The sequence below is a fragment of the Anoplophora glabripennis genome, unplaced genomic scaffold (assembly GCF_000390285.2).
Source record: "Anoplophora glabripennis isolate ALB-LARVAE unplaced genomic scaffold, Agla_2.0 scaffold400, whole genome shotgun sequence".
NCBI classification, from domain to species: domain Eukaryota; kingdom Metazoa; phylum Arthropoda; class Insecta; order Coleoptera; family Cerambycidae; genus Anoplophora; species Anoplophora glabripennis.
The window spans coordinates 310,859-336,105 of record NW_019416546.1 but is presented as its reverse complement, the minus strand read 5'-3'; the positions used below and the strand labels follow the sequence as shown (position 1 = coordinate 336,105).

At 31.8% G+C, this 25,247-nt stretch overlaps 1 protein-coding gene across 1 annotated transcript in view; it reads right to left on the bottom strand.

Annotated features, from left to right (window-relative positions):
- Window positions 1-24,436, bottom strand: part of LOC108908782 (homeobox protein orthopedia) — an 83,748-nt gene extending 59,312 nt beyond the window's left edge. Inside the window, exons 1-2 of the mRNA XM_018712920.2 lie at window positions 24,365-24,436; window positions 18,060-18,352 (exon numbers count right to left, since the gene is read on the bottom strand). Of these exons, the coding sequence (XP_018568436.1) occupies window positions 18,060-18,352; window positions 24,365-24,389 (318 nt within the window). The 5' untranslated portion in view covers window positions 24,390-24,436. The remainder of the gene's footprint in view (window positions 1-18,059; window positions 18,353-24,364) is intronic.
- Between the last annotated feature and the right edge of the window lie 811 nt (window positions 24,437-25,247).

Below are 25,247 nucleotides of genomic sequence, written 5' to 3'. Positions count from 1 at the left end.
ATACTAACAAGGTGATAACCACCATCACATTTTTATAAATTCCGGCCTATAAAATAATGAAGTGAATATTTTATTTTTAAATCTGAATTTTATGCTCAATCTGCTCTTCATTTTTGAAGATAGGTATGTGTAAAAATTCCAAGTGTCGAGCATTTTAAATTTTCACTCTACGTTCCAATCGGAAACTACAATGCCGTCTCCTAGCCAAACTAGTGGCCCACATCCGAAAGGACCCAAAGTACTTTTTTGACTATGTTTCCATATTTTCGCGGAAGTTCCCAAAGAAACGTCCAGCCGCCTCAGACATCGAAGCCGCAGCAGGCGACACCGCAATAACGACAATAACATATTTTTAATGAATCTAAAATTTTTACAGTTCAAAACATTGTTAAAAATTTTTACAAATTTTTTCAAGCACGGTCTAGACCTCAGTTCTAGGTCCCAACCACCCAATCTTGCGATGATCCCACGGGATATAGCAATCTCATAGAAGCTTCCAAACTCATAGGTACTCTCAGGTAGCTTCCAGCTTCCAGAAGATTACAAATTTCAACTAGGTACTCTCTGCAAAAACCTCAAAATCAATGCTAGGCAAGGCAAAACAACAAAGACATTAATATGGACACAAGAGTAACCATAGTCGAAGTGCTCATAAAACATAATTGGTGCAACTAAGCTCAATTGAAAGCCTCCAAATCCGTGCCATCCCGAAGAAGAACAAATATGAAAAAAGACAAAATAAATTAAGATCGTGGATCATATTTCCAGAAACCTCGCTTCCGATGGAGGACAATCGTCCAGTGTGACATCCACATCTCCAAGCGCCTGAGGTTGGGGTGAAGAGGCGTCTGAAAATCTCGTTTGCCTCTTTGATGACGAGAGGGGACGAAAATTTCGACGTCACAAGTAATACACCAGAAGCTCGGTAAAAATGTGGGTTCTCCATGTTAGAGGTCATTCCCTAGATAATATTGATGGTCAAAAATGGCATGGCGCTCAACGTGGGGCCTCAATGTCCGAAATTCCAAAGGAAAATTATGGAACACGACAAAAGCAGTCTTTTTTCATAATTAAATTCGAAGATCTTAATCAATTCGTCATTAAAATTTAAAATTACGGTTGTTTATAAAATGATGAGATACCAGTGCTGTTTATTCCTTTCTCTTTATATGTTTAGGGTTACTAGATGATTTATGATAATTAATCCCATTTTTTATTTTTTCTATTTTTATCGAATATAAATTCTCGAATAAATCATACATTTAATTCCATCCACTACATGAGCCAAACGATTTTTCAAATTTATCTTTCATTGAAGAATACAACTAACCAACCATTCTTCTATGAAAAGAAACATTATGAAAACGACCAAACATATTAAAGTTTTGTAATAGAAAAATTTTATTAAACGAAAAATAACCAAATTTTTTGAAATTTGGCTCAATTCACTACTTGATAAATTAATTTAATTAATTGACAATGGTTTTATCTTACTAAGGAAAGTTGCTATCTTTTCCCTTATTTTTATAATATGTTTTTTTTTGTATAAGCTTGGTCAATAAATTAATTACTACTTAATATATGTTTGTTCTTTTTAATATTGCTTTAACGTTTTTTTATTATGTTCAACATATATATTCTTATACTTTTACTACTATTTGTCGTTCTGAAGAAGTTTTTAAATAAAAACGAAACGTTGACTTAGTCAGAAAATTAAAAACTTTATGTTTTGCCCCATTTCGACTTTGTATATTCTATTAGACTATTTGAAAAACACGGAAATTATTTGATACCCGAAAATTTAGAATTTCTAATATTTATGGTTACAGTGTTATTAAAACAAAAAAAAATAGAGTCTAGTGACAAGAAAATTAATTGACATTTAAGTACGTTGATCGTTGGTAACTTATTAGTAATCTAATCACCATTATATCTTTATAGTTTCCGAAATTTCGATGGCGAGTATCCTTAAATGATTTATCCTACAGATGTATAAAAAAAATACAAATTAAGCTAAACTTTTCCTATACCTACTGCTTACCCTCGCGCCACGTCATAAAATAACTTTTTCTCTTAGTGCGCGAGCTCATATCTCTTCATAGAGAATGTCGCTGTAGCTGGAAACCCAGCTGCACATTCACATTTTACTAAAATGCGGCATAAGTTCAACACTTCCTGGCAGTTCTAATTTTTGATGTGAAAACTAGCTGAACATTACAAGATTATCCCATTTGTCGGAAACAGAGAAAAGCTTTAAAATCCATTTGCTGTTTTTCCGCCATTTTTCATTAACTCTGACAGTCCTTCATATCATATATTAAAAACAATGCACGTTGCATTTTTGCTCGACAATAATATTCAAATTTAATATTTTCTGACAACGTAATTGACGCCATAGTTTCATTTAAAATTTAAATTCGTTTCGCCGTATATTTCCGCAAATTTAGCAAATGCATAAATTAGTGTTTTTCGATGGGTTGAATTATTTTAATAAAATATCAATATATACGCTGATAAAAACCACTTAGCGGATGCATTATATATTAAATAATGTACCTATCATAATTAAAAATAAAGTACGGCAAAGTACGGATTTTAAATATTAAAATTGAACCTATTTGTGTAGACGCTAAAAAAAATTGTGAATATTTTAATCACATTTAATCTAAAATTCTAAAAAATATGTTTGTTCTGATATCTCTTAAGAGGTCTGAATAGAGATTGCATGAAACTTGTGCTAATAATTTAACCAATCTAAGAAAAAATTCACGGAAAATAACAAATTAAGTTATCACTTGGTAAAATAAATTCAAAATTATGTTTGTCTTGGAGAATATTTAAACTATTTTATAATATTTACTATCAAAAGTGAGATAAAAGCCAATTTTGCAAAAAATTTGTTATGTTGTAACTTGAAAACGATAAAACCTACCACCATCACCTACATCCAGAAACGTTGTCATACTAAGTTTACTTAAACATCGACAAAGTCTTATAAAAATAGAAAAAATGTAGAGATTCACCATTTTCCTCCCCGTAATCATAAGACATACGGGCTACTTCGATAGAAAAGTCCAACCTATACAACAACATCAAAATCACTCCGATTGAACCGCCCCTGTGCCCAGCAGTGACGTCCGAACATTTGTTACACTTTGAAAGTTGAATTGTATTTAACATTGTACTACTAACAAAAAATTCCTAAGTTTTGCTTTGTGGAGCGAAGTTATTTATTTGTGGATCAGTTTTAGTTGTTTTCTCTGTTTATTTGTGTTTTTCGCCACATATGAATAATAAAAATTAAATTGAATTAAACAACTTGTGTCAAAAGGATCAGTCAATCAAGATCAGAATAAATAATGCGTTTCATCAGATTCAAGCAACAATAAATTTCGAACAAATTTTAGTGATTTTTAGAAATTTTGATATAAAGTTAGAGTTAAAATATTACTAAGAATGGATGCATCAACTAGTTTTGACATAAGCCTACTTCGAGAGAAGTCACTTATTTTATACCCCGTAATATTGTTAAAAGTCTTTTTTCTTGAAAACCGTCCACACTAGAAAGTTTTAACAAGCGCACATTATCTTTAGAAAATAAAATTATACATTAGAGAACCTATGCCGAATGGTAAAGAACCTAACCTTAAAAAAAATAGAACTTAAAATGAAATAGGAATTTAGCATAACTAGCGCCATCTATGAAATATCTAAAAAATAATTAGATCAGTGTATTTGGCGTCCTTAAAAATCCCGGAATACCAAATTTCATAAAAATATTTGTCACCGTTTGGAAATTTTCGTAAAAATTATATTTTAAAAATTTCATTCTGTCGCTTTGTATCTCGAAAACAAGAGCAGATAGACAAAAAATTATCATTTTTCACCCCGCGTAATATATAAAATTAATAATAAAGTTTAAAAAAAGTTCGGTTATTTTCTGAACAGGCCTCGTATTGCTGTTCTCTAGAAATACGACATCTAAAGTGGGAAATATTTCTCTTTTAGGAAAGACGATCACGAAGAATGTCTAAATATAAATTTTCTTCGTTAAATAATATTAATTTATATAAACTGCTTGATATTATCATGAAAGCATTTTAATTAGAAACGTAATTAAATTTTCTTTAATTATATTACCTATTTTTGACATCCATTCAATGGGAGTAAAGACTACAACTTCAATAACATGAAATAACTAAATTGTTATTACAAGTGGTTAATAAATCCAATAAATTCATAACAAATTACATTATAATTCAGGTTTATTGTTTAAAATCAAACGTATAATTATTAATTTGATTAGAGGATATAACAATATATTATAATAATAAAAGCTAATAGTGTTATTGCGAATCCAATCTATTTCTATAATTATATTAATATACTGAATAATTGGATTATAATTATAAATGCTTTTTGATATATTTTATTAAACAGGCTATTCATTAGTTAATTTTCAACTTCAAAATACTCGTTACTCGTCAATCCATAGAAAAATTTAGAAGTATGATGATATTCATATGCCACTAAAAAATTCTTTTGCAAACACCACCATATAATCGGTAAAGTTTTAGGGATTATATTTATACATTTCATGATTTATTTCCGTGGGTAGATATCATCACTCCCTCAGGGGTTAGAACATAGCACTCTCCCCACAAAAGGCAGGCTTCATTATACAGTCAAATGCCTGTTTAAATATTTAATAGAGAGTGATGACTGGGATCCGGTCAAAATAAAACAGCGGGGAGTTAGAAATAAAAACTAACTAAATAAAATTAGTTTATCTGATTGGTATTACTCGCCTATCTAGGTATTTGTTTAGTGAATATCTAGCATAGCAAATTCTTTCTGATTATTTGGGTATCTTTTCACCTTCCGAAAAGAAATAATTGTAGGAGATTTCAAAGACTGAATTCTATGTTTACCAAGTGACCGAATATGTATACATGGTGTCTGTAAAGGGTCTGGACAAAATTCTACAACATATTGGTTACCTAAGTCCAAAATTTGATAGCTACTTATTCGAGTTCTTCTGTTTCTCGTGACCCTCACAATTTTTTTGTAATTGTTATTGTTCTTGGCCCGTTGGCCTCTACATTTATGACGTTGTTGACCAGTGGTTTTTAAATTTTTTATGTTGGTGGCTTGTTGGTCTACAATCTTCAAAATTTTAGAACTAGTTTGGACCAGTCCTCAACCTAGATAAAGGGGGTAAGAAGGCAATGGAGAGTTTATGAAATGAAATCTTTGAATGTAGATATCCAAAATCGGTTGTTCAAAACCATATTTACCAAGTATACTTTTTCTTTAGAAAAAAAAAGTAGGAGAGTAAGAATTTTTAAATAAAAATCCAATACATCAGAACACAAAAAAGTGACGACAATTTAAATGCATTTAGTACTGTAAGTGGTGCCCTCTAGTAATTTACAGCAAATTTGGGAACAGATTTTAATTTCGAATGGTAGAAAACTCTGCTATATTAAGTTTTATATATTTATTACAATTGATCATGAAGTTATTGAAGAAAAACTAAAATATAATTGTAACTTCAATACTCTGTATCTTGGAGACTATCAAATCTTGGGCTAAGGCAACTTGGATTAGATTCGTTTGAACCGAGAAATATGTGGAAGAATTTTGTCCAGACCTTTTGGAAACACCCTGTATGTAAAGTGACTCATTAAGGAACAGGATACCTCATTAAATTTTTTTGTTGTATTACTTATAAGCTATTATTTAGTAGTTATAATGAGCAGCGTCGGTAATTGGCAAATTATGCATGCTGTTTAAAGCTATACAGGGTGATTCACAAATGATAACCAAAAATGAAACCTCATGTTCTTTGGTGAATACTAAGGGGAGTCTTTCCTGTAAAGTTTTTGTCTAGGACGCTTCGTTAAAAAGATACAGGGTATTAAACTTCAAAAAATATTTTTAATTTTTTTAAATACTTTAAAAACTAGTAAGTGAAATAATTTGAAATTGGGCGCATGTATTTATATAAACATTGTCCAAAATATGAGGGCTTTTCCTAAAATTTACATGCTCCAGAGGCGGAGATACAGGGTATCGGTAGCATATTTTTCTAAATCAAATAGTACGCCACTGCTTTACGGTCACAACCATGATATTTTCGGATTCGTCTTTCAATTTTCTACAAATTACTACTCTCTTATGTTTTTCGAAAAATACCTAAATTTCTAGTAACAGAACGAACTGAGGACACACGTCGATATTCGAATATAATGTTTTTTAAAATTACATAGTGGGCTGCGATAGCAACTTTGACATTCTGAGCAGTTAGAAGAAATAATAAATAATGCTTTTCATCAGATTCAAGCAACAATCTATTTCGAACAAATTACATTTTCGTTACTAAAAAGATGTCGGGCCTGCGTTCGTGGTAATGGAGGTATTTTTGACCATTTAAGTACTCAAATGAGATAATTAAAATGATGGTTAATGTTATTAATTTCTTTATTCGAATAAATAACCGAATGATTAGTCATGTCATTTAAGTAAAAGTGTTTTCAGTTGGTTTTTTAAATTTTACGCGGAAATCAGGCTTTTTTCGAAAACATAAAAGAGTAGTAATATGTAGAAACGAATTCGAAAATATCATGGTTGTTACCGTAAAGCAGTGGCGCACTATTTTATTCAGAAAAATATGCCACCGATATCCAGTTTCTCCGCCACTGGAACATGTAAATTTTAGGAAAAGCCCTCAGAATTTGGACAATGTTTACATAAATCCTTGTGTCCAATTTCAAATTATTTCACTTAGGTACTAGTTTTTAAATTATTTAAAAAAATTAAAAATATTTTATGAAGTTTAACACCCTGTATATTTTTAACGAAGCATCCTAGATGAAAACTTTATAGGAAAGTCTTTCCTTAAAATTCACCAAAGAATACGAGGTTTCATTTTTGGTCACCATTTATGAATCACCCTGTATAATGTAAGTATATCCAGATATTTCAATAAAAAAAAAATCTAAAGTAATTTTCCGAAGAATCGCAGCAGGCCATAGATTGGTGAGTTAGGTTTGGTTATCCCGAAAATACCGCTGTACCAAATAAAAATAGTTCTTTGAAGGACCTTAACGTTCTAAAGATACAATGTTAATTTTTTTATAACTCACCTCATATGAAAAAAATTGAACGAAAAGTGAGTCACACAAACTGTCAAATTTTCTAAGCAATTTTTTCAGTGATGAAATTAGTTTTCATGTTGTTTTTTTATATAAAATATGTTAAACTTAAACTAATAAACTAAAATATGCTACAAATACACGAATTTTAAGAAATATCTAATATCAGTTACCCAATAAACAGTAATGTTTATCATTTTTAGGCCTATTTATTTCAGTTCTTAATTAATTTACAGAAGATTAATAGTTATGGTGCAAGTGTAAAAAGTGATTCTACAAGGTGTTTGGTAAGACGATGCATTCCTTGCAGGAGGTTATGGTACAAGTGATTTGTGACATATTTCCTTAATATACCATATTCCGAAAACGCCTAGTTTCTGATCTACAGGGTGATAAAGTTTTAATAAAAAAATGCAAATTTATAAATATTGCGGAAACCTCAGAATATTTTAATGAAATTTTACAAGCTCTGACAATTAACAACAATACATATTTTACGATAAAAATATTGTTTTTAGTTTCACCAGTAGCGTGCGTACAGCCACGTTTTTTTAAAGAAAAAAATAATACGCCATTGACTTTTCTTAAAATAATTAAATAATTCATTAAATAATAATAATAATAATTAATAATTAAATTATTTTTCAATTCCTTGTTTAATTTGGAAGAGAAAAGGTATCTCGACTGTTTTTCTTATGAGCACCGTTTTCCAGTAAAAAAATTAAAATGGATTTATTGCATAGCGTAATAACGTTTCAATAATTTGAAAAATAGCAGAAGTTATGCACTCAGCTTTTTTTTTTGTAGCAGTTTTATTACAAAAAATTATTATTCCTCGCAGTTAACATCAGTCTAAAAAAATGTTATCAGTTTTTAGATTCACTATTCACTATCTAAACAGAAATTAGCAAGTTGGCTGTGCACTCGTTTTTGTAATTGTTTGACAAAATTAATAATAGCTGTCACTTTGAGTGTTTGAGTGTGAAGCAGTTAAGTTTATAATTTCTGTTATTTTTCAAATTATTGAAACCGAATTACTCCATGCAATAAATCGATTTTTATTTTTTTTTTGCTCGAAAACGGTGCGTCATAAGAAAAACAGTCGAGATACCTTTTCTCTTCCAAATTGATCAAGGAATTCAAAAATAATTTTTATTTTAAGAAAAATCAGTGGTGTAACTTTTTTCTTTAACAATATCTAGACATGCCTGTGCGCACGCCACTGGTAAAACTGAAAACAATATTTTTATCGTAAAACATGTATTGTTGTTAACTGTCAGAACCTGTAAAATATCATTAAAATATTCTGAGCGCAATATTTATAAATTTACATTTTTTTATTAAAACTTTAACACCTTGTAGATCGAAAACTAAGCGTTTTCGGAATATGGTATATTAAGGAAATATATCAAAAATCACTTGTATTATAACCTCTTGCAAGGAATGCATCGACTTACCAAACACCCTGCATATTACAGAAACAGTTTGGTTAGAAACACGAGAAAAGCGATCTGTGGGAAAACATCAATCGAAATTTTTTACTCCTAGGTGCCAGTTATAGTTTTAGACATCTGCACATTGATTGCGTAAACTCTTGTAGAAGTCAATTTTTTACACTAGCAATTATGTAAAAAATGTCATTTTCAACACGATCGTAAAACACAGAACAATTTAATGAATTCATCGAAGATAGTTATCAACAGACTTGCTGAATCGCAAATTATTACATTAAATTAATCTCGATTGGATGAGCTTTGTGAAAATTTATAGAAAATTTTATCGCCTGTTGAACTTTTATCGGAAACTGTTGAAACAGCAGATGCAAATGTATTTCTGTTAAAAATATTTCAGCAGTGAAATGCATTTATTTTTAGCAAATCTAAGCAAAATAATGCGACAAATTTGCGCTAGTGCACAACTTGTCCTCAAGATAAGCAGGTCAAAAACATAGTGACAAAGACAGGATATCTTAATAGTAGAGTAGTACATTCTATCGTCGAATGGGAAATAGTATTCTATGCTGGTGTACTGTTGAACAATTTTCGAAATATTTGGCTTATTTCATCTGTTTTATTATTTGTACATCCACGGAAATTTTATTCATTCACCTGAACTCAGATTAAAGTAAGCAGAAAAGTGGTAGTCGTTCCAGGTAAGTCAGAAGTCAGGCTGTATTATGCACGAGTATCGACACCATAAAACTTTATGGCGATTTCATGTGCTGCCGTATAACCGACCCTTCCTGTACAGAATGGGCTTTGAATTCGCCGACAATCAAAACTAACAAAAATGCTGTGTGGTCAAAGCAATTAAGCGTTTATGGGCTGTTGTTTGGTGTACAAAATACCTGCGATATGATCTTGTGCGAATTTGGTTCTGAATGGACTATCACATAAGAGAACGCATTTAGTGAATCGGATTATTTCGTTTGGCGAAGAATTATTGTCTTTGTCTTTGCCAAATTCTGTCTACAAAGGCAATAAATGGCATAAATACTTTTTTGTTTATCGAGTTTCATCGAATTTTCTCAAAATAATACTATTTTAAATAATTTATTAATGCTCATTGCATTATATGCTGTAGCCATTTTCTGTTCATTATTGTGGAGCTTGCAAGGTCTCAACAGTTTCTGCATACAACAAACTTTCACGACAATCACAAATAAAGAAGTCCAGTACATTCAGGTCTGGCGACGCAGGTGGCCATTGAACAGGTCCACCACGTCCAATTCACCTTCGTTCGTAAGTTCCATTTGGGTTTAACCATGCTAGACTTTCAGTAACACGTCTTCAGATAATGGCGGTAACATCTCTCTTAAAAGAGACTATAACTGTGCGACTGATTAGACAATTTAAAAGGTCCTGTTAACTTTTCTCCCAAAGTACCCTTCTAGGCACTTAAACTAAAGCACTGTTGATGTCTGGTTTCAACAACATGTGGCTTTTGGCTAGTTCAAACCAGTTTGCGAAAATTAAAGATTAGGATCAAACTGTTAACTGAAATAAATCGTCTACAAAATCTGACATCGCTGTGTGGTGTATTGAGTGTTTGCAGACGTTTGATGTTCTAGGGATATAGTAGCAGTTCTCTAAAGGTTCTCCAAAGATCAATTAATAACTACATGAGCCTCAATCCGTTTAACTGTAACTCCAAAATTTGCTCTTCTACCTTGGGTGTGGGAACAGATCTAGGTATTATGGGGTTGATAGGGCTTTTACCAAATTTTCCGCTATCCTGGAGCTGTTGATGAAGTCTGATGAATATTCGAGTAGAACCAACTGACCGATTAGGACAGGCTTTAGGAAACAGTCGATGAGTCTATTCCAACTGATATGTCCATGCATAAAATGCATATTTGCCATTGATGTACAACACAAACAAAGAAAAATCAAACTGTACCTTACCTTTAACATTAAGAATGAATCAAAACAGAAAATAAAAGTATTTCTATCCACAAAAGCAACATACCTTTTCAGACGAAAACATGAGAAAGACTAGTATTTTTATAAAATTTAAAGGAGGATTGGAGGATTACTTTTTTTTAAGAAAAAAAAAAAAAACAAATTTCATGTCGTATGTGTGTGCCTTCGAATTTTGTGTTGCCTTAAGGATTTTCAAATAACGTTCTGTAATTTTCTCGAAAACGGAATAGCCGTCAAAGGGCTAAATATCCAGAGTTTTTTCTTCAACTAGAGAATGATATGTCTTTTAAAATGTCAAGAAGTCTAAAATGATAACATAGCAACAGGACTGGAATTTGTTTAACCAACAAAAAAAATAGTTTCCCTCAGATGTAAAACGCGAAAAAATCCCGATACAAATATAGTGTAATCGACAACATGTCTTGGCTACCGAAAATTTAAAACGATTATCATATCCTGCAAGATTTTGTTTGAACACTCAGAACCATGTAACAATAACTTCATAATTGGAAACCTATATGTTTAACACATTTTTCAATTACAATAGATACAATTACTTGAAGCAAATCCAATCAGGTTTGGTATGAGCATATTTAAAAAACGATTGAAAAAGTATTTAAGGATTTTACACAAAAATGAACTGACATCATATCCTGGTACAAGATGACACCATCAGTAAAGTAAATAAAAGTACGCTTAGCAAAAATAATAAATAGAGGTTTCTTGCACTATTTATCTGAAGCTATCTAAGAATAGTTAATATTGAGATATAAGGATGATATTTACGAGGTTACTTTTATTTCAATTGTGTTAATAGGCACCTGATTTATCGAGCATATATCAAGTAATGGTACATTATATTACAAATGAGTGGATTAAGCCATTATAAGCAAGTTCAAGTGTGACCAACAGTACCAGTTCTTTTAATGAACAACAAACTTGTACAGATATTTTAACAAGTCAAGAAGTCAATCTTGATTTGCCAACTTCGATAATTATAAATATATAGTTGTTGATAAGTAACAAATTTTCTGATTTGCATTTTGACGCGTATGTGGAGCACATGATGCAGCTTTCGGCAGAAAATATGTAACTAGAAGCCGAAGCTTCATCTCTGAGACTACTACCGTCAAAATCTAATGAAATTTATGATAAGGAATATTTGTTACCCAAAGCTTGGAAGATAGAAATACCTACAGACAAACTTGAAAGAAGTTCTCTTAGCCTATTTTTTACCAAATTATTATTAATAGGTTAATAAATTGTAATCTGTAGAGTTATTTAGTCACGAAAATAGCCTTCGACTATTTGTGCGCAGTATTTAATGCTCAAATCTACGTTAAACGTTTTTTAAAACAAACGCACGTTGGACAGGCAGCCAAAGAAACGTCAGTTTTTTTTCAAAAATGGAAATCAACAATTTTTTTGTAGATGCAAGATACCTTCTTTACTTAAGTCGATTTAATCAATTATTGTTTTTTGTTGTTTGGGCGATTGCATTTTTGAAACGTAAGAATGACGGCTATACACCTAAAAAGTCAAATGTTTTTACAAGAGAACAAGTCAACAATTTTTTCGTTCAGGCACCGGATAACACATATTTGCTAATGAAGGTAGTGACGGTCTTAGGCATTGCAGGAGCATGCCGATCTGATGAGTTACGCAAACTTACTTTGGACGTAAATTTCAAAAATTTCGATGACATTATTGTAGTTACAATTCCAAATTCTAAAAATGGTATGTCACGTACGATTACAATTACTTCTCGTCTCGGTTCTGTTTCTCACGTAGAAATTCTCAAGAAATATATCACGATTAGATTGGAAATTAAAAACTGAAATTTGACGCTTTTTATACGCTATCAAGCAGGTAGATGTTACAACCAACCAGTCGGCAAGAATACCCTTTCTATGATTCGTAATAAAATTGCACAGTTTTTGAAACTAGAACATCCTGAAACATATACAAGCCATTCATTCCGAAGAACATCGACAACGATACTGGCTAATACAGGAGTTGATGTATTATCAAACAAGAGACATGGTGGGTGGAAATCAGCCACAATTGCAGAAAGTTATGTTGCTGACAGTTTAAGTAACAAAAATGAAATAGCCAACAGGATTCTTTACAGTGACACTTCAACTCCAGGTTCTAGTAGTACGTCGCATCATGCTGTTTTAATGGATCAGTCAGATAATATCGAGCCTCCGATAACTGAAATGGAGCGGTCAAATCATTTTGAGGAAAATGTGACAATTAGTAAACGCGAAGGGAATAATCCAGATTTTACAAATGTTACTAAATGTAATACCTGAACAATTACTATAAATATTCATTCATAATAATTAATAAAATGTAATGTTCATCAAATATTTCCAATTATTTGTTCATAATATGCATTTAACTCGAAATCGCTTTTTTCCCTAGGGAGGTAAGTTACCTCACTTACCTCCCGTTGTCCATAGCAAGTTCCACTTCTACGGTAAAATTCACTTACCTCCTTAAAAACAATGCATTAAATAGTCTATTTACTATAGTGGGGCAAAAAAACAAAAGAATATATGTTTAAGTATGTAAGGATTATAGTTAAACTTTATAGTTCCTCTTACATTGTGTTCCGTTGGAATTTTCTCATTTGAAACTCCAAATAAAAAACAATCATATAGTAGCTCATCTGTCATCATAGTGTAGTGATACTACACTAGCAAATCCTAATTCTCGCGCGTGCTTGAATTGCACCAGTTCATTACTATTACTTTTTAAATTATTAAAAGTATCGTATGCATTGTACTGAAGAGATCTCGTCGATAACGTTAGTTAGTTAGTTTTCTCCGAATTTTTAAGTGGTTTACCCAAACCTCCATTTGCATAAAACTTTGTTTAGCTCAACTTAAGGAATAAAAATAACCATCTTTTTATTCTATCTATTCGAAAAGTACACAGTAGACAACGCACGATTCAGTTCCTTCTAAGTTGTGGGCTAATTTCAATTTATATTAATTAAGCTAGACGAGTTATCTAAAGTTGCGAATCCTGCGGCATTCCGGGATTAAATCGGGCGTTAGACAGCGACGGGCGGCATAAGCTCTAAAAGCTTTGTGCAAACCCCCCACAACTTTCTAGACGGTTGCGGCGGCAGAAATTAAGTGAAACATCAGAGCTCTGAACTTAGCCTTAACAACACAGACAAAACTCGCAACGAAATTCAACTGCCAGAACTGCAACCGTCCATAATTTAACTACAAAGTACAACGAACATCACCGTACTTGTCTAAAATAAAGAAATTCAATCGCAAAGTGTATCAATATTTTCAGAAAATAATTTTTCCAATAAAGCAAATGTGCAATGTATGTTAAGAAGTTACAAAAAATTATGTTCAAAAGGATTGAGAGCAAGATGTATAGCAAGATTTGCTGCCTACATAAGTATCCCAGAAATAGAAAATCAATGAACATTAAAAAAGTAACAATAAGTTCCTAGATGTTGAGTGAAATGCTGGGATACAAGGTTTGATCAAAAAGTAACAAGAATTGTTCATTTTCACAGAAAGTATTTATTTAATCTGCAATTTTTATTCCATCTCTTTCAAAGTAGCTCCCCTGTGATATTATACACTTATGCGAACGTAGTTTCCAGTTTGAGAAATACTGGTGGAACGTCTCTTTAGGCATCGTCTTGACCACGGTTTGCGATTTTACCTTTATCTCATCTATTATTGAAAGACGTTTTGCTTTGACTATCCTTTTGAGTTTGGGAAATAGGAAAGTCACATAGGGTCATGTCCGGATAATAGGGTGGTTGCGGCATCACAACTGTTTCGATAAGAACTGTTGGATAAGCAAAGTAGTATGCGCCAGTTTGTGGTTGTGATGCAAAATCCAGGAGTTGTCTTTCGTGTTCTTGTCGTTTCCCCCTGATTGCCCCACGCAAATTTCGCAAAACTTGTAGGTAGCACTCCTTGTTAACTATACAACGGGGTAGTAAAAATTCGTGATGAACTATTCCATTGTCGTCGAAGACAACGGTTAGAAGAACCTTCACATTTGACCAAATCTCGCCTTATCTTCAATACTTCTTGGCCTTCGGGAAAACATTTGTACCATTGAGAAACTCATGGCCATGACATATTATTGACGCTTTGTTGCACTTAGGTAATTCCGTTTTTATACAAAATATCAGGTAAACTCTCTGAAACAAAAAATCGACAAAAACATCGATGTAAGCCTTACTCATTCGCTCGCTAGACACAAACTAATCATGGCAGCTACCTAAATTGACAGGTGCGTCACTGACTACCAACTACCAATAAAGAAAAGAATCAGCTCCATAGACAAGATACAACACGGGCAATTTAAAAATTCCTTCTTGATTAAACCTCGTATTACCTTAGTTTTAAGATAATTCTGTAACTTGCGCGCAAAACTTAACGAGTCCACTGTAATTGATTTGAGAGAAATTATAAAATAATTTATATTTATATTTATACACAAGAAATTATACCTATATGAACGATACATTTTCCACAGCAAGCATATGAGAATGAAATTAACTTATCATCAAAATATTATCAACATTATAATCTTAGTTTGAGTTTTATCTTAAAAACTAAAATTTGGACATGTAAACTTTTGGTAAGAAAGTATGGCTTTGTTTAGTTTTACGCGCAAGCTGTAGAATTGGTTTTAACGTTTAAAGGTATAAATAAAAAAGATGCATTAATGAACACCAGGAAGTTTTGTGTTTTATTTTAAATCTGATAACTCTATATTTAAAAATTTTATTATATTTATTTAATATAATTTTTTGTGGAATTTCAACATAAATTTCAAAATAAATTTAAACATTTAATTAGTCACATTGCCCAAATTAACATTTTACGCAGGTATATTTCGCTGTAATCCAATAAAGTATCAGTTGTTTATACAGGAGTAGAACAGACTTATAAATGTCTCTGTCATCCTGTATTTTGAACTTGAAAATAGATAAATGTCATAAAACTGCCGTCCGTTGCGCCGTAAATAGTTCAATAACAATAATAATAAGATCATATATATGTAGGTATGTAATAGAAAATATGTTCAACATAAGAACACAATCTGGATAATCTTTGGCAACTAAACTATACAGGGTGGTCCGAATTTTGTGCAGGAAACTTCGAGGGTAGATAGATCTCTTTAAAATAATATGTGTTTGCCTTATAAACCTAGGTCTGGAACGGCCCCGTTTTAGAGATACAGGGTGTTGAGGTTTAAAAAAAATTGATTTTTTGATTATATCACACACTACCTCAAAGGTGGTGTTGAAAGGAGTGTAAATAATTTTGTTGATGTGCTTACAAATTGCCCTTACTTTTAAACATAAACAAATATTCTTGTAATATTATCGTTAGAAGTGTCTGCCACAAGGGGATTGTATTGGTATGAATAACTTGAGAACGGCGAATCTTAGGGAAAAAATTAGAGTCATCTTTTTTACGTATTTTGTGCATTAAAATATAAATCAATTACAATGACATGTAAAAAATGCAGTGGAGTAGGTTTTTTTGTAAAAAAGGGGGGTGACCCCTGTCCAATTGTACACCACTGGTTGAACCTTTAAAGCTCATATTTCAGGGAATATAAGGCCTACTATCATACATTATATGTACCAACTTTTATTGAGATCGGTTAATAGATTCCGGAGATATAAACAAAAAATCAATTTCTTTTGACAACTTCAACACCCTGTATCTCTAAAACGGTGCCGTTCCAGACCTATGTTTATAAGGCAAACACATATTATTTTAAAGAGATCTATCTCCCCTCGAAGATTCCTGCATAAAATTCGGACCACCCTGTATACTATAAAAATACTATATAAAGAAAGAAAGACACTTATATAACCTATTTTCTGTTGAAAAACGTACTTCAAATAAAAAAAGTCTAATTTTAACTTCATATTTTCGCACCACCGATTTATTGATATTTCTAAGTAAAATATGTCCATTTGTCCATATGAACTTTTTCTGTACTAATTAAGACAGCATTAGGTATTAAACTAATTCAAATAAATTCAAAAATTTTGCTAAAGGTCCTATCAAATGAAGTCAAACAATGTTCTTTTTGATACCAAAAAGTTTAGGAATACAAATGATATCTAACCTCAAAAACGAGATTTTTAACTGATCATATTGCGGAAAATAACTATTCTGTAGGCTACATCCACCAACTACCATTGAATTATACCAGCAGTATGTAGTAATTATTAATTATTAAAAACACAAATTAAAATCGATATGTATAAATATATTATTAATGAAGAAATATGTAAGTACCTAACATATTGAACTTGTCAACCAATGCAATATTTCAAAGGAATATCTTGTATCCCTGTTGTTTTAACAACACCTTTGACAAAGGTCTTAATATTTCTGCATTTACTTAGGACTGATTTTTCAAGTAGCCTCTTTGCAAATAGAATTAATTAATACTAATAGAATAAAATTATGTATAAAACAAAAAACTGATGTTTTGTTAAATTTAAGTATTTTTTACCTAATCAGTGTTTGCTTGTTACAAAATTTCTTTTTTAATTTCTTTTTGTATTAATGATATAGAGATATCAGTTTTAATTTTTATTTTAGATACTTATTAATTATTAATTGTTTAATATATTGTTGTCTTTGGCATTCAATGCTAATTGAAGCATATAGCAATATCGCCAATTAAGAATCTTGTCTGTAAAGTTAAATACCTTTTGTATATCTAGATTTTTTGTATTAAGAAACGTCGTTTGATTTTATTTGACGGGATATTTAGGATGTTTTTTAAGTTATCCCAATTGCTAACGTTTTGCCATAATTACGTTTTACTTCTTAGCTTTTAAGTTACTCGATTGGGATAAAATATACACTTGCAGACATTAAAAATTTCTATAGATAAAAAACAATAGAATATTAGTTCAAAATGATATGACCGAAAACTTAATTTTTTAAGGAAAAACACCTTATATCTCTTGCAGAAAATTACATGTACCACTTCAGGTTTGACCGGAAATTATATTTTCTAAACTTAATTTTTGTTACACTCCTATCTATAGATATTTCCGCTGTTTTAGAGAGACAAATTTTTAATTTGAAAGTACTGATATACAATTTTTCATTTATTACAGATTTTAAAACAAATAATCAATAAAATAAAAACTTTCAGGTTTAACAATTCTATAATTTTTCATCGATTTCAAATAATCGATCAAAAATTCAAGAATTTTACTTTTCTTAAACTATACCCTGTTCGAATAATTTGTTAAGAATTCGTATAATTTTTTGTACCAATACGCATTCAATGTAACCGCCGCCTAAATGTACCGCTTGCACTTGTTTATTATCAAATTTCCTTCAATATTTTAAAGTTTCATAACAGTTGTAGATATTACGAATCACCTCGGTCGATAAATAATCAAGCCACCCGAACATTCAGAACTGAGGTAAAATGGACTCACCTGTACCCTCGACTCGGTGAGACCGATCCTCATGGCTATCTCCTCCCTCATGAAGATGTCCGGGTAGTGAGTTTTCGAAAAGCACCTTTCCAGCTCGTTCAGTTGGGCAGGAGTGAACCTCGTCCTGTGCCTCTTCTGCTTGGAAGGTTTGTCTCCATCGTTCGAATTGTTGCCCACAGACCCACCTAGGCCGGAGAGTCCGCCTTCGCATAGCGCGCTCAGACGTGGCTGATCCAGCACTTTGAGATCGCCTTGGTGCCTTTTTAAGTCTTCCCCGCACATCTCCTTAATACCTGGAAGGGAAGAGTCAATGTAAAAGGATGTGTGGAGGCAGGATGGTCTTGCTGACATTCATGCTATGAAGATGAAACAACAATCGAAAGCTCAGCGCTATGATGAGCATTATTCTTTTAAGTTCAAAACTATGTTCTGTAGAGTAGTTTCAAAATCTCATGAGCCGCGAAATGCGCGAAAGGCGTGGCATATCTGCATAATTCTTCTAATAAGCACGTCGTGAAAACATTGACTCAGAATTAGACCACGTGCCTCATTACAACCAGAAATGAACTAAAGCGCTCGGGCATCAATAAAGTCAACTAGCGAACGTTCGTTATATATATATTTTTATTGCTTAAATTAAAATAATAAAGAATAGGGCATTTTATTATGATATTTGTAATCGGATCAAAGGCTTGTTTACGCTACGAGAGCTCGAGACAGACTGTGAATAATAGATGTAATGTTTTTAGGACGTAGAATAATTTAGGCAACGGTCGGAATTATGTTTCTGCCGCATATGAAGGTCAAAGCTCATAAGATTTTGAAACAACTCTACCTATTTATTATACATAGAACGATGCACCTAAAACTTAAAGGTCAAACTCTTTTCACTTCAAGTTACAGTTAGAAGCAATGACTTTTTTGTTGTTCCTCATCTTCATTCATTGCTATTCAGTTGTAGCTGATAGAATACAGTGTGTTCTGTAATCTTAGACAGATGGTCGCTGATAATTATTGTATGTGTTTAAAGTTTAAACATCAGTTAACCTTTATTAACCAAATTAACAAATCTTAAGACTATAAAAATTGTTCAAAATGTCCACCTTTGGCTCGAATGCAAGCCTAGTAAAACGCTTCATCAGACAACATGACAAGCGAAATGAATCTATCATTTTGCGTATGTTGTTGAAGTAACCAGCGAGAAAATTCTAATCGCTGAGGAGCATCACCAGCATATAACGCTTGTACATTTTGGAGATGAAACGGATGTAACATTTCTCTGTTCAATAGACGCCATACAAAATTCGGCGGTAAAAAGAGTTTACTATGCTATACGCTGAACACTAATTGATGAATTGTCAATGACAGCATCTATTAAATCTTCTTCGTTTTGTACATTCGCTTCAGGAGACCGACTGGCCTTTTCTGCTGCTTGTCTGGTGTTTCCGTAGGAATACCCATATACAAAGATAATATCTGCGTACTCTTCAGTTGTAAATAAATGCATTTTTTATTTAGCACTTTAACGTTAAGTGAGGTATGAATCAATAAAATTACACAAATAATAATTGTTGTTATAGCAACCACCATTTTTATTTATCAAGCTACTTTGATTATAATATGATATTACATTTTTAAAATGCTTGTAACGTCTAAACAAAAACGAGTTGGACCTATGTTCATATAAGAATAAATGTTCGAAATTAACATAGCTATCATCTGTTGAAGTTTATCATGATACTTGTAGAACACCCTGTATATTACAAGGTATAATAACATCCAAAGCTGATTCCTCTAGTCAACTTAAATAAGGAACTAGAGTAACATGATTCATATTTTTTTTCTTTATTTATAGGATATGTTGCCACCTGTGAACAAAATTTAAAAAATTAATAAACTATTATAGGTATTTTGCATTTGTCTCTTTTTCAGTTTGTGATTTTTAATCAGGCAATACCATTTTCATAAAAAATAGTCTTTGACTGATCCTACTGTTTTAAATTTTGTTAACAAGTGGCAAAATACCAAGGAAATAAAGAAAATAGTAACATCATTTGTAGGCAGAAAGTAAAATATAATTTTTGATCAATTATTCAAAAATTACTGAAAGTGTAGACTTATTAGACTACATACATTATACTAGACCAAATTTAGTACAGCACAGGTAGCACAGTACAGTATAATAGCCACCGAGTCTGAAGAGCCCCACAAAAAAGTTATTTGATGTAAACAGCACCTTTTTTACAGATTTGGATTATTTCCAGTCACAACTTTTGTCATTTTTGAGTTATTTTAGTGTTACGAATAATTTCTCTCTACAATTACAGGTAATAGTTCCGGACGCTTTGAATCTATTCGTCTGACTGTAGATTTCATTCAAATAAAGACGGATTTGTACAAAAATCTATTTAAATATGTCTATAAAAAGATATTTTGATTTTCATGGGAACACTGCTAAAGATTCAACTAATTGTACTATCGATTTTGGAGTTTTAACGGTGCATTTTACGAAAAAAGTCAAATCAAACTGATAACATTTGTAAAACAATATTATCTATAATTTTTTTAACAGTAAATAGTTCTTTTGTTTTACTTTAATATAATTTTTAATACATCATTTTTTAATTTGTTTTGACGAGGCTTCTTACTAAGAATAGCCATGTTCCTATATAACGAATTTTGCGAATTTTGTTAATAATTTTTTATAGATTCTAGTTGTTTTGTAATATATATTTTTTGTACTTCAACTCATATTTTAAGGGTTTTGTGGTATTGCCGTATACTAATCGAACTCTTTGCTTTTTTTTTGGGGGGGGGGGATATTTTGAAGACCATACAACTTCAAGTTTATTTACTACCAAGTAAATTCTCTTCATTGTTTTGGATGTTATGCCTATATTTGTCTATATGTTTATATGCTATACAGTTATCTGACGTTTTATTATGAATATTGTTATGTTAATAGAATAGAACATATTATTTCCGTTCATGTTTTAAATCAAACCAAAGAACTTTTACAAAAACATTCTAAGGAACACCTACTTCAAAATTGAAAAAGAAGAAACAGATTACTGCCAATATTAGAAAACATTGTTCATTATTGTTATATGTACAATATCTTACATTCTATAAATTGTATAGTTATTATTAATACTTCAAGATATAATTTGCAAATACATAGTAGACTTTTCAAAATTGTTATTAAAACAAAATTTATGTATGAACACATCGTCGCATCAGAGCAACAGTAGGATATCTACAAAAGCAGTTTTGATATATTTATTTCAAATAATTTCGAAAGGACGCCTTTGTTCAGTGAAAATCTAAGTTATGCCAAAAATAAAAGTCAGAAAGTTACTTCTTAATAGATCACGATGAGCAGTTCACCCAAATTCCAAATTCTCAACTCAAACTCAACTCTCAACTAGAACTCAAAATTTAGTTTATTTAGCGGAAAAAAAAAACAGTAAGTACTTAATAAAAAGAACAAGAAAAAGGGAAGTTAAGGAAAAGAGTTGTTTTCTTAGAGCTTAATAAAATTTTCCACAAAACCTCAAACTTGAAAGAAGGCCCTATTAACAAAAAAGACGACATTCTCAGTTTGTGCAACGATAAACCAAAGAAACACCACAATTTTTTTAAGTCATTATCATCTAAAGTCAATAGCGATTACCTAATTAGTCACAAGGAAATTAAAGCGATTTAATATTCTTGCATTCAAAAGGGAAAAGTTAAGGAGATACTAATTGAAGATTCCATTGATTGGAAAAAGTTAGGCAAAATAATGAGAGCTAAAAGTGAAACGGTCTTACAATTAGTTAATGATATTAAAATAGTTAAAGTGAAGAAATATGAGCCTAGTAAATTTTGCCACAGAACCTAAAACACACGAGTAACATTCTTGTATTCAAAAGAGAAAAGTTAAGGAGATACTAATTGAAGATTTCATTGATTGGAAAAAGTTAGGCAAAATAATGAGAGGTAAAAGTGAAACGGTTTTAGTTAATGATATTAAAATAGTTAAAGTGAAGAAATATGCACCTAATAAAATTTTCAATAAAACCTCAAACACACGAGAAGATCTTCAATAGGTACCTATTAACAAAAAAGACGACGTTCTCAGTTTGTCTAATGATAAACCAAAGAAACACCACACTTTTTTAAATCGTCATCATCTGAAGTGAATAGTGATGACCTAATTGGCCCTACGGAAAATTAAAGCGATTTAACATTCTTGTCTTCAAAAGAAGAAAGTTTAAGATATCAATTGAAGATTTCATTAATTGAAAAAAATTAATCAAAACAATGATAGCTAAAAGTGAAACGGTTTTATTTAATGATAGGTATTAAAATAGTTACAGTGAAGAAACATGAGCCTAGTAAAATTTTCCAGAAAACCTCAAACAAATGAGAAGACCTCCAAACCTATTAACAAAAAAGAGTTTCTCAAATTGTGCAACGATAAACCAAAGAAACACCACATTTTTTTAAAGTCATTATCATCTAAAGTCAATAGTGATGACACGGCGATCAACTGAAAACTTCATGGATTGAAAAAAATTAGGCACAACAATGAGAGCTAGAAGTAAACCGGTTTTATTTAATTATATTAAAATAGTTAAACTGAAGAAATATGAGTCTAATAACATTTTCTACTAATCCTCAAATACACCGAAGGCCTCCAATACCTATTAACAAAAAAAAAAACGAGTTTCTCGGTTTGTGCAACAATAAACCAAAGAAACACCATAATTTTTAAAGTCATTATCATTTAAAGCCAATAGTGATGATGATTCTGACTAGTTTTTGTGATTTTATCTTAATTTAATGTTTTTAAAAATATTTTATGTGCCCGATACGTTTTTCCTATGATTTATGTACTTTTTAAAAGTTTTTTACAAGAAATACATTGTTAAAACATTTAACCAAGTTTTTTGAAGCCATTGTCATCTAAAGTCAATGGTGATGACCTAATTGGTCATACAGAAAATTAAAGCGATTCTTGCATTCAAAAGAAAAAAGGAGATATCAATTGAAAACTTCATGGATTGGAAAAAAATAGGCACAACAATGAGAGCTAGAAGTAATCCGGTTTTATTTAATGATATTAAAATAGTTAAACTGAAGAAATATGTCTAATAAAATTTTCTCTACTAAACCTCAAACACTCCGAAGGTCCCCAATACCTATTAACAAAAAAACGAGATTCTTGATTTGTGCAACAATAAACCAAAGAAACACCATAATTTGAAGTCATTATCATTTAAAGCCAACAGTGATGATGATTCTGACTAGATTTTATGTGAATTCAATATTTTATAAAACATTGTATTTGCTTGATACATTTTTCCTATGATTTATGTACGTTTTAAAAGTTTTTTACAAGAAATACATTGTTAAAACATTTAACCAAGTTTATTATAGCAGATAGCCCTTACTACTTCAAGAAAATCTAAGAAATCAAAAGGATTAAAAATAAATTCACTTTATATCAATAGTCAAAATTAAATAAAAAACTATTGTTAAATGTACAAAGTACATAATATAAGTATCTAAGAAGATTAATTATTTCTTAAAGCAACAGTAGGTTAAGTTATCTTTTTTATCATTTTTTCTATTGACACATTCTTAAAAAGCTTGAAATACTATAAATCCTATTTACGTTCTATAAAAAAATTAGTTATTAGAAACCAAATAGATACTTTTCGACATATCCTACTGTTCTTCCGCAGCGACGACATCCAGTTCCGCAAAATCTACAGCCCGCAAAATACCAACCAAACCTGTTGCCTACAACTACCTACCAACCATCATAACTATCTCTTATTGGAACACACCACATTGGAAGGCAAACTCCTCATCACTTAACAACACTTTATTCCATTTAACCATGGGCACTTCGCCTCGAGCTACCAGAATTAGAGATCAACAGCACCGCAATTCCATACACCGCACTTAATTTCGGACGAAATAAGGATTCGCCTGGTCTATAAACGCGTAGTTGTTTCAATTAACCCGATCAGTTTCGGTAAACAGTCGGATGACCCTTCAGCTCGGGTCGCGGTATGTCCAGGACAGCTCTCGAATGTAAGTAATGCGGGTAAGAGCCGCGAGTTGACTAAAAGTGTGAAAGAGTGTATGGAACGTTGTCTGCGTGATCCTAATTACATGGCCTACCGGAGCGGGCCAACGATATTGGCCTAATGAGGGCGAGGCAGCTTCAATTTAGCCCATTTAACTAGCCTATCGTTAGTACGCTGAATCACTAAAGACTTTAACGTCAATTAGTGCCCCCACTAACTTACCGACAGGGCCCAGATTGTTCAGCATGTTTCTGTTACAGACGGTGCTCTCCAAATCTGACGCACTGCACTGTTTATTTAATGAGTACTGATTTGATACTGAATTGTGAATATGTTGTTGATGCCGAGGAGAGTCACTAGTGGGAGTTAAGCCAATGGGGCCCTGGCCCCCAGGGGGGCGTGGCCGCGATTGGGGGCGGAGACACGCGCTTCCATTGCTCTGATTGCCAGGACACCCACCTAGCCGGGAATCCTCGCAGGACGAAGGACGAGACACGTCAGCCGATCCCCTGCCGGAAGGTTCACGCAAATCCGCGTACGGAGCGTTTGTCTCTTTGTGCCTTTTAATTTGGAAAAAAAAAGTAATTAAAAAACCTTCCCCCCATTGTGTTCCCAACGAATACTTTGTACTTTGGGCAGATGAAAAAGTTTATAATGCCGTCACGGAAGTTTGGAGGATTTTGAACTGGTGCTTTGGTTTTGAGCCAAATAGAAAAATTTCATTTCGAGTAAGTGCCTTATTGGAATTCTTTCCCTCTCTCTCTTTCTAGGTGCTCACAGACGACGACTTTATGCGATGGCATGACTGTACATCCTCCAGCATTATACATTTTTTTCATACTAACTTCTGGTCTTGTAATTGGCTTTTTTCACATATCAGTCATAAAAGTATCGTGGACAAAAAAGTTATTAAATGCAATTTAATTGTCGTTTACTAAAGTAGAACATTATATTTGTACAATTGTGAGTAATACCTTCAAAAAATGGTCAATCTTCAACAGCATCTTGTGAATTGAAATGCAGTTTATTTGTATTTATTTTATTGTATAACATTCGAGCTACTTCAGTTTTATTTATAAGAGAATCAGACAATATGGCTTTCGGC